Source organism: Sebastes fasciatus, chromosome 14, assembly GCF_043250625.1.
Source record: "Sebastes fasciatus isolate fSebFas1 chromosome 14, fSebFas1.pri, whole genome shotgun sequence".
Taxonomy (NCBI): domain Eukaryota; kingdom Metazoa; phylum Chordata; class Actinopteri; order Perciformes; family Sebastidae; genus Sebastes; species Sebastes fasciatus.
The window spans coordinates 9,949,302-9,964,493 of record NC_133808.1 but is presented as its reverse complement, the minus strand read 5'-3'; the positions used below and the strand labels follow the sequence as shown (position 1 = coordinate 9,964,493).

At 38.5% G+C, this 15,192-nt stretch overlaps 2 protein-coding genes across 3 annotated transcripts; both read right to left on the bottom strand.

The window, feature by feature from the left end:
• Positions 1-222: 222 nt before the first annotated feature.
• p2ry8 (P2Y receptor family member 8) lies at positions 223-5,255 on the bottom strand. Its single transcript, XM_074658639.1, has 3 exons — positions 5,102-5,255; positions 2,620-2,950; positions 223-1,911 (listed from the first exon to the last, which is right to left on the bottom strand). Exons 2-3 carry the CDS (start codon positions 2,931-2,933, stop codon positions 1,182-1,184), a joined length of 1,044 nt encoding a protein of 347 aa, XP_074514740.1. The 5' UTR covers positions 2,934-2,950; positions 5,102-5,255; the 3' UTR covers positions 223-1,181.
• Positions 5,256-6,220: 965 nt separating this feature from the next.
• Positions 6,221-14,971, bottom strand: upf3a (UPF3A regulator of nonsense mediated mRNA decay). Of its 2 annotated transcripts, none has more exons than XM_074658637.1 (10): positions 14,790-14,971; positions 13,337-13,443; positions 13,101-13,207; positions 12,789-12,887; positions 12,519-12,629; positions 12,360-12,415; positions 12,097-12,255; positions 11,863-11,996; positions 9,672-9,972; positions 6,221-9,270 (listed from the first exon to the last, which is right to left on the bottom strand). In XM_074658637.1, exons 1-10 carry the CDS (start codon positions 14,928-14,930, stop codon positions 9,046-9,048), a joined length of 1,440 nt encoding a protein of 479 aa, XP_074514738.1. In that variant the 5' UTR covers positions 14,931-14,971; the 3' UTR covers positions 6,221-9,045. The 2 variants fall into 2 exon arrangements, with proteins under 2 accessions (XP_074514738.1, XP_074514739.1); XM_074658638.1 differs by having other exon boundaries at positions 9,684-9,972.
• Between the last annotated feature and the right edge of the window lie 221 nt (positions 14,972-15,192).

Sequence of the window (15,192 nt, the reverse complement as noted above, 5' to 3'; positions counted from 1 at the left end):
TTTATATATAATATATATATATATATATATATATATAAAATAAAACAAAACAAGAAAAAAAAAAAAAAAAAAAAGTCCTCAACTGGCCGGGCACTGGGCTCCATCTCCATCTCCTCTGTCCTCCCTCCAATGATAGCCTATGGATAGAAAAGGGCATAAGCCCTGAGCTATCAAACCAGGCTCACGAATTTACGAGTATGAGTATAATAATAACAATAATAATAATAATAATAACAATAGTACATTTATTTTTGTAGAGGAAGAAAACAAAGCAAAACAAAAAAACAACAGGAGGAACTTGAAAGAAGTTAAAAAGGTCAAAAGGTCAACAAGACCAATGCATAGTTAAACACAGTATAGCCTATAGATATTTACAGAGATATGTACAGAGATCATGTTATAAATGTTCAAATGTTCGGTTAGAAAAGGCTTATATGATACAAATATTTTATTCACATTGTATTTTCACTTGTGCATGCTACATAAAATAACAGAAAATAACTGTTTGGGATGCTTGTGGCAGATATTAAAATGTAGATATTAAAACACATATACAATGTTTTTTCATACTTTAAAATGACACATACCGTGTAGGGGGAAGCAAGAGTAATGATTAAGAAAGAAAAAATTCCCAGCTGCGGAAGTAAAAATGATTTTGAAATTGTTTGACATGGCATGAACTTGACACTCAGGGCAACCCTTAACACACCTGCTATCTTTCTCTCACTTCCTTTTCCCTCACTATTTCTTCTCTTCCTCTCATTCCGTGTTTCTAGGCCACGGTGTACCGTGCCCTCTCTCTCTGAACCTTTCAAAGCGCAATGTGGCGAGTACAAACTCTCTTTATGCTCAAATGTTCAGTTAGAGAAGGCTTATATAATACAAAGATTTTATTCACATTGTATTTGCACTTGTGCTCGCTACATATATGCATACTTGTGGCAGATATTAAAATACATATACAATAAATGTTTTTTTAATACTTTAAAATAACACATACCGAGTATGTCCATGTTAGTTTGTTCTGTGGTGCACAAAAAAAAACTGAAGTAAAAATGATTTTGAAATTGTTTGACATTGTAAGAGCTTGGCACACTCAGGGCAACCCTTAACACACTTGCTATCTTTCTCTCACTTCCTTTGTCACTTACTTTTCCTTCTCTTCCTCTCATTACGTGTCTCTATGCTACGGTGTCGCCGGGTTCTCTCTCCGAATGTCCCGTGTACAGACTCTCTTTATACTCCATCTTCATTGCGTCCACACTACTCAGGGTCTGCAGGTTAATTATCTGTCTCAACTTTTGTCTGAAATCCTTGCAAGCAAAGTAGTAAATGAACGGATCGAGGCAGCTATTCACGCAGCTTAAACAGAGAGACAGTTTGTAGGCCATGTATATAGACTTCTTATAGAAGAGTTTCAGCACAGTGTGAACTAACAGGAGGATGTTGTTGGGAGCAAAGCACAAGGTAAAGACCAGGAGGACAATGACGGCAAGATGTATCGCTCTCTTTTTCTGGGCTGTCCTGGAATCTCTGGCCAGTTTGCGTATGACTCTGACATAGCAGAATGTTGTGACACAGAAAGGGAAGAGGAAGAGGACGAACACCATGCTTAAGAGGAAGGTCGCCCAGGCAGCCTTGTTCGGAAGCATGTTTCTCTTCAGCATGTCAAAGCATGTGGTAATCCCGAGTTCAGGAATGTCAAAGGTCAGGTCTGTGGTCATCAGCGGGTGCAGAACAATCAGGACCAAACCCCACATGAGGAGGCAGCAGAAGACAGCGATGGGCTTTCTAAACCTGGTCAGTCTGATCTGCATGGGCCTGACGATGCCCAGGTAGCGGTCAATTCCAATAGCCATCATGGTCAGGACGGAACAGTACATGTTGGTGTAGAAGACAAGGGTCAGGACGCTGTGGGGGGATACATAGAAGAAGAGTGTTTTATTTAAAAACTGGTTAAAGCAAAATGAAAGATGAGATGATCAATACCACTCTCCTGTTTGTCTGTTCAATAGAAAGCAACAGCCAGTAGCTGGGTATCTTAGCTTAGCATAAAGATTGGAAACGGGGGAAACCTGGATCTGTGCACTCCGAAGGTAAGAAAATACACCCGCCAGCACCTCTGAAACTCACACATTAATGTGTGTTGTTTAATCTGTACATAACCTGAAGTGTAAAAACGACCAGTTGTGGTCATACTTGCCAACCTTGAGAGCCCAAAAATAGGGAGGATTTCAAAACCAAAGCCGGAGGTCTGGAGGTCTGGGGGTCCTCCACCCACCATAAAACATTTAGTTTCAGAGACTTTGTTTCCTGCATTCTGGTGACTTTTAAAGAATGAAAATAACGAAATAATAAGTACAGTACAATAACTTTTCGGCCGATTCAGCATGTTGAATCGCCAGCGCTGCCTGCCGGTGAGAGAAATCACTCCGATTGGCTGCTCAGTTTAACGAATCAGTGCACGAGAAGAGAAACGGAAGGAGCTCAAACAGAGCGTATGAGAAAAGTAAAGCGCTTTTTGAACATTAGAACATACCCCAAATACAAGTATGCACCTGGAAATGAACATAATAGGTCCTCTTTAACATCGTCTTGTAATTACAGTATAAAGAATACCTGCACATATTTGCTCCCAGATTCCAGTCGTATCCTTTGAGTTGGTAGACGATCTGAAAGGGCAGGGCAACGCCAACGGCCAAGTCGGTGAGGGTGAGATTAATCATGAAGATGATGGAGGGGGTCTTGGGGGAGGTACGGAAGATGAGGAGCCACATGGAAAGGCCATTTCCTACCAGGTTGATGACAGTGATGAACATGTAGATGACGGAGGTGACTATGCTGGCGTTTACATTCAGCAACATGTCCCGGGTGGCGTTGTCTAGTTTGAAGGTGCTATTCCCCGTCATGACTGGACGGGAATGGCTTCTCATCAGCTGTGAGAGGTCCCCTGTGGTTTAAGAAAAGGCTTGTGAGGCTTGTGGTACAGTTTTTATTTTTCTTACAAAATTGCCCTACTGGTGGAAATAAAGCAGAATTGTGTACGTCTTTATTTATGTCATGTAATTTTTTTGTGATATTTGAATGAAAAAGCATAAAACATCAGGAAACATACAGTACCACGCAAGAAAAACAAATACAAGTGATGCGTGCTACTGGTTTCCTCTTTTTGAGAAAGCGTCAAACGGATTTGTCTAAAAGGTGTGAAACAGCACAGTATCATTCTTATCAGGACTCCATTACTCTCTGTTGTTGTTGCGTGCGAGCAAGCACATGTGTTGGGTGGAGTTTTCACACAGGAAAAAGACATGCTGTGGTGAAGAGTGCCAACTGTCGCTGTGGGTAGCTCACCAACGATCGACACGCGAAAAATGTTTAGGGAGTACACTTCACAACTGCTAGTGGTTATATTCTAAAAGGCAAAACTGAATTTGATCTTTGTGCCGCATGATAAAGTTAACACTTCAACACTGTTGCAATGCAATCACTTTCTATTGACACGTGGTGCACATGTTGCTTGTGGGGGGGGGGTGGGGGTTACCACAACCTAAATCATGGTGAAATCAACAGAATTTTCACTGGAAGTTATGCAATAGAAAGTACCCAAAACTACATCAAGGATAAGAATTACAGTAATCAGCATAATCTTTCTGCCTGCATGGTTATTTGTTGTGTTACTGTAATGGAACCAAGGCTTTAACTGGTGTATATTTATACCACAGTATGACGTTTTTACATGAATACTTTCACAATATATTTATGTTAGTGTGATGTAAGGTACATGTCTCTTACCAAATAGAATTTTATTCAAGTGTGCTATTAGTATTCTTATTCTAAACTTAAAATAAGAGTATATACTTTCAGTATACTTTTTTATGTACACTGAAACAGAGGTATACTTAAGTATACTTTGTACAATACTTCGTACTTCGTTTATACAGACAAGTAAACAGAAAAGTCTAAGTATACTTGGCTTATACTGACAAATATACAGTAAAGTCTAAGCATACTTGGTTTATACTGACAAATATACACTAAAGTCTAAGTATACTACAAGAATACATACATACAATACAATTTAAGTGTACTTTCATAAACTAAAAGTGGGCTACAAGTATATAACTATTAAACTAACAGTATACCTATTCACTTGAGTATATTTACAGTGCAAAATACAACTCAGATGTAAACTAGTTGTGTACTCAAAGTTTACTGTCCTTAAAGTACACTTAAAAGTATACTTTTATAAACTAGAAAGTGGGCCAATTTAGTCCCAAGAAGTAATGAATTAGTACACTTACAGTATACAACTAGTACATTGATATTAGTATACTTACTACATAAAGTATACTTAGGGGAAATATACTTGAACTTTACTTAAGTATACTTCATAAAATAAACTTGAAGTATACTACTTTTCATAAGCAGTATGTCACATGCTGATGTATGTTCTCTATGCTAATCTTGTACCTTAGATCAGTGGTTCCCAAACTTTTTTTACATCAAGGACCCCTAAACTGAAACAAATTAGACCACGGTCCCCTGTTTGATAATATTTTGTCCCAGAGTCCCACATCTGATAGGATTTTTGCTTTTAGATGTTTTATTACAGAAAGTGTATGAAACCCCTGACCAGAATAGTCATATGGACAAAGATGGAATTATAGTGAAAACAAATGATTCCCCTTTTTGCTGGAAACCCCCTGAAACCCCTTCAAGGACCGCTGGTGGTCCCCGAACCCCACTTTGAAAACCACTTCCTGAGATCTAAATCAGATTAAGTTCTTGTGGCAACTGTGTGTAGATGGTTTATGTGTTTAAAAAGAAATTAAAACACAACATAAAAAAATAAATACTACTATGGCAATCTTTCACGTTTTCTTTTCACTGATGATATTTAGTCACTGAGCACATTTAAAAGACAACAAATGTTGACCTAAAGGATTTTGCTGATAAATTTAAAGTATGCGATGTATAGTAGTAGATATTAAGAAACCGACACGTGGAGCAGTTTAGGTCCATTTCAAGTCAACATTTAAAACATCAAAATATTGATAGCACTTTCCCTGATAAATCTCAGTTAAATCAGTTGAACACTCACCTATGAACACGGAGGCAGACGAGACAATAGGCAGGTACAGGCATATGAGTGGCAGTTGCAGATGAAGGTGTTGATATTGTGGCTGCTGAGGAAATGAGATCTGAACGTGTTACAGTTCCTGAGAGAGGAAATGGATCATGTGACAATCTTCATAGGCTGCAGCAACTGCCACCCCGTTAGATTCAATCTTGGAAATGACATGTCTGAAATTCACTCACAGCATGGAGAAAACACACATTTACCGGTCATGATTATCTGGTAGCCCTATCCCTCACATTGTGGTTCACGACTTATCCCTACTGTCTCTAAAACTACACCTGCACATGTGGGTAGACTGAACAGTATAGAGGGTTTACAGGAAACCTGAATGGGAAAGTGATAGTTACACTTCTGTGCTACTGGAAGGCTTGGGAGTGCATGGTGTGTGAAGGGTTTCACTTTTCACTTTCAGTCATATCACTGCTGTAATTAAAATGGGAAGAAAAAAACAGAGAGATGTCACTGTGACATGTATGCAAATGCTGAAGAAAAAAACAAAATCCACGTGTGGGTTGAGATGGAATTGGATCACAAAGAATAAAGACTTAAATATGTCTTTACTCAACTGTACTCCAATATTCAAACTCACACATATACACATGTGAAGTGAGAACACCAGATCTCAACTCCTTGTTCACGAGATTCGTTGTTATGCTGCCGGCTTCCTGTTGTTCATGATAGTTCTGCTTTATCTCACTGGAAAGTGCCACAACAGTCAGTTAGATTGTTCAGATTAATGCAATACAGAACGTTGTGTAAAAAAACTGTTGTCATCCACAACAAGTGGAAAAACATCAATTACTACATACCTTCTGCCTTCCAAGTGTGTTCCCAACATTTAGAGAGAACATAAAGGTTGAGTTTTATGTTAGCTTTAGGATAAACTGCTTTCTGTATCACTAATGAAACACCAAGGAATGTCCACACCCACTGATGCTAACATGCTGCTGTGTATTCATATGTGTTCACACACTACTTACTACGATTGAATCATATCTGCCATTTGTAAATGTGTAATATGGGTAGTGCTTGAAACAAATGCTGCCTTACCCAAACTGTCAGAGAACTACTACAATGACTGAAACAATGATCTCGTTTAACGGTACAAGAGCTTTATTTTCTCACAACTTAAAGAAGAAAAACCCTAAATGATACAAGAGGTATGATAGACAAATGTTGTTCAACAGACACACTTTACCAATATTTGTGGATTTTCAATTTACATTTACTTGACAGAATGAATAGAAAACAATGCACAGCATAAAAAAAATATTGTTTTCATTCATTGGTTTCATACTTTGCAACTTTACTTTTAGGAAATGCTTTATAGATATGTAGATAATGTGTTCTTCTTGGCTCATGGGTGATCATGTACAAAGCTTTGCTCACAAAAAAAAAAATCTTGTCTGTGTTGGGTGACACCTCAGAATAAGATGGACCAAATGTAATTCAAACTTTGAAAAAACTGTGAAACCTTATCCTCTTTATCAATAATAACTCCCCTCTCATTCGGTCACCTTTACACACAAAAATACAAACAGGATTTCATCTGTGAAATTTTCTACATCCATTGTTTGTAAATTCTACTTACAATATATTTTCATTTCAATAAAATCTATAGGATTATTAAAAACATCCAGGTTCAGCGGAGTCTACAAAGGCTTAGAAACTAGATCTGTTGCGGAGGATGAGGTCGTGGTTTCACCAGGAAATTGTTGATGGATAACACGGTGAGCTGCCTCTTATAGGGACACACTTCAAAAATATGATGACCAAAAGGAATGACACTAAACTGTCTGATATGGACTGTTGTGCTGTCAAAAAGGTAACTATGATTCATATCTCCGCCAGGAGATTATGTACTCGTTTGTGTGTGTGTGCATGTGTCTGTCTGTCCACGGTTAATTTGCATACTACTGAACCCATCAGCATAATATTCTTTGTGCTCATTTATGACTGTATGCTCAAGGACCTCTCATGGTTACGGGGATTCACAGTTTTTGAAACCACATTTCATTGACTTCGCACCTTTCTTAACTGCCAATAGGCCATTTTTTTTCTAGGATGGCAAAGATATGACCCACCCTACTCTGCCTCTGATTGGCTTACCCTGATATTCTTACGCTAACCAATCTCACTCCTCATGCCTAAACCTAACCAACCCAACAAAGGCAACGAGTACTAGCCAATCAGAGGCAGAGTAGGGTGGGGTCATACCTTCACCACCCTAGGAAAAACTTTTTGGTGGCCAGTAGAGGCCACAAGTGATCAACAACTGCTTCGGTTTGGACTCTTGTTTCTGCTACGGATTACAAATTTTTCCTCTCTTGATTTGCACGCTCATAGGTAAGACAGTTGCATGTATGTATGTCCAACTCAGTCTCACAGCAGTTTGTGAAATAGTCACAAAGTTTAATCTATTTGATTCATGTACATGGTCACGAATCTCCCCTTTTTCGTGCACTCAGCACGACTTTCAACAACATGTGACGCTACTCGGTTAGGTTTAGGAATAGATCAACTTGGTTAGGCTTAGGCAACAAAACTACTTAGTTAGGTTTAGGAAAAGACCGGGGAAGTGAAGTGCTGTAACTTCAGTACGAAAGTTCCGTGACAATAACTACTTGGTTAGTTACGTGGCACATAAATCAACTTTGACTTGTTGTTTCACACGGGACACAAACACCGGTCTCCTGGGCAAAAGTCCTCTGCTTTTTGACCCACCTGTCTACCCTGACGTCCTCCCTGCACAGTGTTCGCCGCTCTTTATACTTCCTGGTTCACAATTACGTGGATTACATACGAATTGATTTCGTGCTTTAAAAAATTTAAATTTGCGTCTATGTATACGAATCAATACATTACAATTTCGGGACTATTTCACAAACTGCTGTGCGACTGGGCTGAAATGTATGTATGTATGTATGTATGTATGTATAACTATCGCTCAGTAAATGAAAAACTGAACGGAGCACTGACTACAATGTAGCATGTCTACTTATGTCGGTAGGAGGAGAGCTTGTTAGCTGTTAGCAGCCAGTGGGAGTCCTACAGTATGTTTGGCTAAAAGAGCTTACAGTTAATGGAAATAAACACACAGTAGGACTGATTCAGTTTCTGTTCAGAGGAAGGGTTAAATAGAGAGGTGAAGTCCTGCCCCTTCCGGTGAACAACTATGGGATCTTATTTTGGAAAAAATATGAACAGTAGTCAAAAATTAATTTTAAATTTACAAACATCATATGTGTGATTAATGGCGCAATTCAAATGGGATAAAAAAAAATATTTGTGTCTCTCTACGTTGACTGCAGTTCATATTTTTTCCGAAATAAGGTCCCATTGGGTCCACCGGAAGGGGCGGGACTTCTCCTCTCTATAGTCAACATGAAGCGTGACACAGTGAACTGCAGTTTCGCTGCACAGAGCCGGTGCAGACAGCTGCATAGATTCAAATTAGAGCACAACTGATAAGTGAGGCGTGCAAGTGAAATTTGCGTCTGATACAACTGCGGTCTAAACGGTGGGCAATTGTGGTTTCTAGCATAACAGCAGTGGTTGCAGACACACCTGACGGAGATGCACTTTCCTAGTTTACCCCTGTTCTTACTATTTTCGACATGGTTTATTCCAAGAATACTAAACAGTGAGACAGTTAAAATATTTAGTGTTTACTAAAAATGTCATGCTCCAGCAAAACAAAAACCTTACCCAAGATTCAAAGCTCTGAATTCAGTTACATCTAATACAGAAACGAAAATGACTAAAAGACCGTTTGCTTTTGAAGTGCCTTCCTCCCTCAATGGAGTATATTATTTTTTTAAAAGCTCAATGATAACCTGTCAAATCTGTCGCCATCAACCTAAGCTGAATAAATTATTAGTATTTTCTATAAACATCCAGACTGCTCACTGTTCATCTTTGATTTTCTCAAAGCTTTTCTCAAAGCTTTTCTCAAAGCCCTTCTCAAAGCCCTTCTCCAGCCCCGTTGCCAGGGTGACAGCCTCATAGCAATGCTCCCCCCCGGGCTCTGGGGAATGGCCCACAGGGATGCAATCGTAGCCTTTACCTGCAGAGCTCATGCGCTTCCTGTTGCGTGCGCCAGGCTGATAGAGCTGCATGGCCGGGCGGTCCTGCAGGGGAGACAAGAGAGCAGGGACATGGGAGAGACAAGCAGCACACACTTTGAATATGCATATTAACATATACATACTTATTTATCTTCTTTACATGTCTATTCTTTTGGTATTCATTTGTTTTTACATAACATTTAAGAAATAAGCTTAAAGAAAGCCGAATTACTGAAGAAAGCCGAATGTAATAAAGTGCTATCTCTATGCTGGCCTTAACGCCTGAAAGAGACAGTCTCTATGACACAAATACAATGAAAGGAAAAGAAACATGTTATCTCTGAGCTGATGATTTTTATCTGTAAAACCAAACACATATCAACCACCATCTGAACCACAGTTACAAGTTCACATCGTGAGAAACAAAGCGATAAGTTTTGACCTTCCCCCCATCTCATGCTCACCTTCTCGCTCACCTTGTTTCGGAGGCGTTCCTTCCTGTTACCCAGGTCCTCCCTGTCCTCCTTTCCCAGTTTGTCTCCACTGTCCGGACAGTAAGAGTAGCCATGATGGTGCCCCTCTTTCTTAGCTCGGTCCTGGCAGTAGCCCTTCCCCCATTTGGTCTCGTCTTTGCGACGCATGAACTTGTCAAACTCGTAGTGGTGTCTCTGTCGTTTCCTCTCTTCGTCTTTCCCACGGTGATCCTTGTCTCTCTGTCTGCGGCTGTGCTGCTCCCTCTGCTCCTTGTCACTCTCAGGCTGCCCTCTAGTGGTCAGAGTGGAGATGGCATAGACACCACAGAATTATTACATACAGTAGTTGTTATCATCAGAATTCTTGATATCATTTTACAGCAATGTGTGTGTTTCTTTCTACCATTAAATATAGATGTAAATTCACATTTAAAACTCTTTTACCCATAGGTTGCAAAACAAGGTTTTAATAGGGTGACCAGATCCCAACAAACCAAATGTGGGACAAAGAGTATGTTTGTGTGGGACAATGTGGGACATGTTACCTAGGCTGAGAGGTAGTCTACAATTTTTTATATAATGTCTATCTAACTTAAATAATAAACAATTCTATTCTGCCCCTTATCTTGTAACATCTCTATGCTTTTCCCTGCTTTCTTCACAGCCATTGGATAAAAGCCAGATTTTAAAAAAGCATCTGTCCTGCAGTGGTTTGACTTTTGAAAACTAGAGCCAATGCAAATGTGGGACATCGTCTCAATATGTGGGACGTGGGACAAGGTATAAAAATGCTATGCAGTCCCTCGTAAAGTGGGACACCTGGTCACCCTAGGTTTTAATGACATTAAAAATAGAATTTTCTCAGATTTCGTTGTTGTTTTTAGTGCTAATACATTCAATAAGATACTTGAGTAGAGTGATAGCAGATTCCAATCCAGCTATGTTTTGAATTTAGGTGTTGGGGCTGCTCCTCTTTCTTCATTTGAAGTGTTGTGCCTTTAATTAGTGGTTATGTAATAATATATTAATGTGTCACAGTTCAGCAATTATCCATTAGAATAAATAAAATTAATATTTGGACTGGCAGGTGGTAAGCTCATACTTATGGATCCCTTTTGGCTGTCATCTATCCTCTGCAAATACTAATTGTTTAAAGTAGCCCTTTATTTAATCAGAACAGACGCCTCCCACTGACTGCTTGACCCCTGACCTGCTGGAGTAAAGCCACTTACTAACACTGAAAACTGCAGGATTGCTGTTGCATCGTAACATGTAAATAAAATCTTCAAGTGCAGGCTTCATTGATCCCCTCCATGAAGCATTGCGGGGTCTCCCACGTGATATTACTCTATCAAGCTGCAGTAATAAATGTTAATATTTTGAAATATTTTGTTGTAGATGCTCCACAGCGTTCTTTCAGAAGGTAAGGAGTGCAATATTAAATGGAAAGTTACCAGTGACTTGTATAGAAACCAAAAGTATGCCTGAATGTAAAGTGGTAACACATTTAGGTAACACCTTCTATGATACATAGCAACAATAATAACACATCATAAAGCAATAACGGTGACTCGAAAGGTCACTTATGCCGCTCACTGACATTTGTTTTGCAAGGATCATAGTGTATTATAATTCCCATAGTTGTAGTACATTATACTTTTTTTAAATAATGCATTATAATCACTGTTATAACACATCATAATGTGATTATAAGTTACTCTAAGTTGTCAATGTTTGCTTTAAGTAAAGTGACAAAAATATCTTTAAATCTATGCAAGAAGAACACACAAAACTTAGAGTAACTTATAATCACATTATAATACAATATAAAGAAAAGATTGTAATGTATTACAACTATGGGAATTATAATACTATATAATAATACTCTGATCCATGCAAAAAAAATGTCAGTGAGTGACCAGCAATTATGAAGTATTATGATACTTGACCTTATATGTCATTATAAAATGCTTTATATTGTGTTATGATTACTGTTATAAAGCATTATGAATATGTATGAGTGCTTATAACTATACTAACTACTATACTAATTATTCAGTGCTATAAGCAGATTATAACATATTATAAGTATGTTTATAGTGCATTATAGACATGCATCGATGCAAGCGTTACCCTAATTTTGAATAGTGGCCCTCTCACATAATGCCCCCACAATCCTTACTTCTCTTTGGGGTCCTTGGACTTGGTTTGTCCTCCAGTTTTCTCCCATTTGCATCTGTCTGTCTCCCCAATGTCACCTTTGTCCTTCATTCGGTCTGAATCCACGTCATCGTCCCTGTCGCTCTTCTTCAGGAGCTGGATATGCAGATAAAACAAGAAAGCTCTGTATGTACATGGAACTGCTCCATCCAAATCACTAAGATAAACAAAACGATTTATAGTGATGAAGCGTTACCTTGATTTTGATGTCTTTATCAGACAACTTCTTTTGCTTCTCTGCCTCTTTTCGTTTGCGTCTCTCCTCCTCTCGCCGCTTCCTCTTCTCCTCTTCCCTTTGCCGTTTCTTTTCGAGCTCTCTTCTTCTCCTCTCCTCTCTCTTCTCCTCTCTTATCCTCTGTAAGAAGAGATGTGGCACGTTAGAGAAGATTCTCCATATTATTCAAAGCAATTTGTGGGTCATTTATTTTGTTTTAATTATTTATTTATTTGATTTCTTACCTGTTTCTCGATTTTCTTGTTTTTGATGTACTCCAACAGGGGTGTTGTCCGTTTGGCTGAAATCGATGAAAGGAGGGGAAAAATGGAGACAAGTAAACAGAAGTTCAGTATTTTTTTGAACTCATATAGATCTAAATCTTGATAGTTATGGTACTGTACCTATGAGCTCTCTCGTCTTGGCCTCTATCTCTCCCAGCAGAGTCTCAGGGTTGGCCATAGACTTCTCCTCATCACAGGAGTAATTCTCCAAGAACCGCCTATATTCTGGGTCTGAAGGAGATCCAGGATAAGTATACAATATCCAACGATTCAAAGACTGATTTTCAGTAAATCCCATGCAGGGACATTATAATCCCAAGCTGAATATGATGTTTACTGTATAGCCGGGTATTTTTTTAGTGATGGCTCAAGCTCTGTATATTTCAGTACCTTCTTCAATGCTCCCGGCTTTGGCATCTTTCTTTTTTAGCTTCTTCTTGGAGATTTTCTGGAAGGGGGCAAACTCCACCACGGCAGGGTATTCTTGGCCTGAGCAAATATTGAAATAAAAGGCAGCTCATCATTTAACAGACCCGCAATCAAATAGTAACAATGGCAACAAAAGCTCTAAGGTCGCCTCACGGCCCATTAAATTCAGCCCGCAGCTGTAAAACAAACACATCGTTGTTTGCATTTAATATATGTTGTACTGTGCGTGTCATGCCCAACAAAGTCTAACTGAGCTTAAACAAAGAGAAATACCCTTGTTGTCAATGAAGACGTAGCCATCAAATCGGTCCCTGAAGAGCAGGATATCATCAGTGTTTTTAAAATTGATATATGCTCTGGAGAACAGGTGGGGATAAAGACTGTGGAAAGAGAGAAAGAGGGAGAAGTCTTAAACATGTAAGGGGGGGGGGGGGAAAGGCAACACGATTTGGTGTCATAAATATAGCATACGTTATTTGTTGATTGGATAAAATGGTTGTCATGGTTACCTTTGATCGGCTGGAAAGAACTCAAAATAGTCATAGGATGGAAGCGGACTGAGCTGCTCCTCTAGCTGGTCCTTTGACAGGTTAGGTGGAAGCCTTCGAATCACCACCTGTAAACAAACATGCATATGTTATTTCTCCATCTCAGCACGAAGAACCTTGTTGATAGTGTATGTCATCATGTATCACTGTAAAACAGATGGTTCAGGTTTTCAGCGCTACAGGGAATTTAAAAAACAAACAAACATACATTTATGTTTGTTTATTTTATTTTTATTTTATTTATTTATCTATTTCTTTTCTCTTTTTTTTTACTATGACTATTTTTTTTTATTTGTATATTTGTGTGTATTTATTTATATATTTATATTTATTTTTGTACACTTGTTTTTTTTTGAGTGCCCTCTGGGTATTGTCAGAGTTGTATTAACAAAATTCTGAAATAAACTCTGTTTAAAAAAAATGTAACACACTCAAATGTACACAGACAAAATAATAATTTTTAAATGCACCACTCTGTCGACAAATTTAACATTTTATACACTAAATAATCACTCCAGTAGCTATATGAAATTGTCAGAGCTGATTACTATGGATGAATTTAAGTCCATTTTAAAGGATCGAGAAAGTGGCACTGGTCGATGTGATTGCTCTTGATTTTCTCACTGAATTGTTTTGAAATTGACCTATTTGTGTGTTGTAGCAATTTTTTTGTGTTGCATTCAAACTAGATGTCATGCTCGTTCACTCGTGGTGTGTGACTGTTGTATTTGTCTGCTTGTATTGTTTTCTTTTATTGTTGTAACAATGTCTGTGCTGCCCTCTTGGCCAGGTCACTCTTGGAAAAGAGATTTTAATCTCAATGAGTTTTTTACCTGGTTAAATAAAGGATATACTGTATATATATATATATGTATACATATATATACATATATATATATATGTATATATATATACATATATACATAAATATATACATATATACATATATACACACATATATATACATATAGTATATACACATATATATACATATACACACATATATATACAGTATATACATATATATATATTTAGTGTAATAAAAACTGAAATTATTGTTAATTGCAGCATAACTCAGATTCACATGACACCCTGGCAACTCTTTAGCTACAGTGGAAATGAGGATTTAGGATCCTAAAACCTGGATTACAGGGTGTTAAATGTTTTGAACACATAGATGATGCGAAAATGTGGACTGTGTTGGACACAGTATTGCGATGACATCCTGCAGTCAGTATTTTTGTGTAATGTAAATGTAAATGTAAAATGGTGTGAGATTGCAGGTCTAGCTGCCAGGTTGTGAATCGTCCTGCTGTCGCTGTCCTTGGTGCTGAAACGCTCCCTCCTCCTCCATGTCTGTTCTGCACGCAACGTAAACAATGCGACACATCGCAGAAACGCTCGGCTTACCCACCTTAGTAAACACCTCTTTCTTCTCTTCTTTCTGCTTGAGGTTACCGGGAATGTTCTCCTGCTCTCTCGGGATGTCCCGAAACTGTATCTCCACGACGCTTTTCTCCTTGCCCACGGTCATCTGGTCCTTTTCAGACCTCATTTCTCTCCATCTCCCTCTCTCGGGCTGTTCGGTCGTCTGTGTACTCGCGAGAGTACGGTAATATCGCGAGTGGAGCGGGATTTAGACAGACAGCTTTGATATCCTGTGTAGATAGATAGATAGGTAGATAGTGACTTTATTGATCCCGAGGGAAATTCAAGTTTCCAGCATCACAGTTCCATAGTGCAAATCATGTGAGTAAAAAGGCAGTAAAAAAGTTTGTAGTACAAAGTACAAAAAATATACCAGATATAAAAATACA

Excerpts from the sequence above, each read along its gene's own strand:
- upf3a (XM_074658637.1), bottom strand. The coding sequence starts at position 14,930 with ATGAGGTCTGAAAAGGACCAGATGACCGTGGGCAAGGAGAAAAGCGTC. Across the intron at positions 13,444-14,789 it reads AGAAAGAGGTGTTTACTAAG|GTGGTGATTCGAAGGCTTCC; the intron begins GTGGGTAAGCCG and ends GTTTGTTTACAG. Across the intron at positions 12,888-13,100 it reads CGTCTTCATTGACAACAAGG|GCCAAGAATACCCTGCCGTG; the intron begins GTATTTCTCTTT and ends ATATTTGCTCAG.
- p2ry8 (XM_074658639.1), bottom strand. The coding sequence starts at position 2,933 with ATGAGAAGCCATTCCCGTCCAGTCATGACGGGGAATAGCACCTTCAAA. Across the intron at positions 1,912-2,619 it reads CTGGGAGCAAATATGTGCAG|CGTCCTGACCCTTGTCTTCT; the intron begins GTATTCTTTATA and ends ATCCCCCCACAG.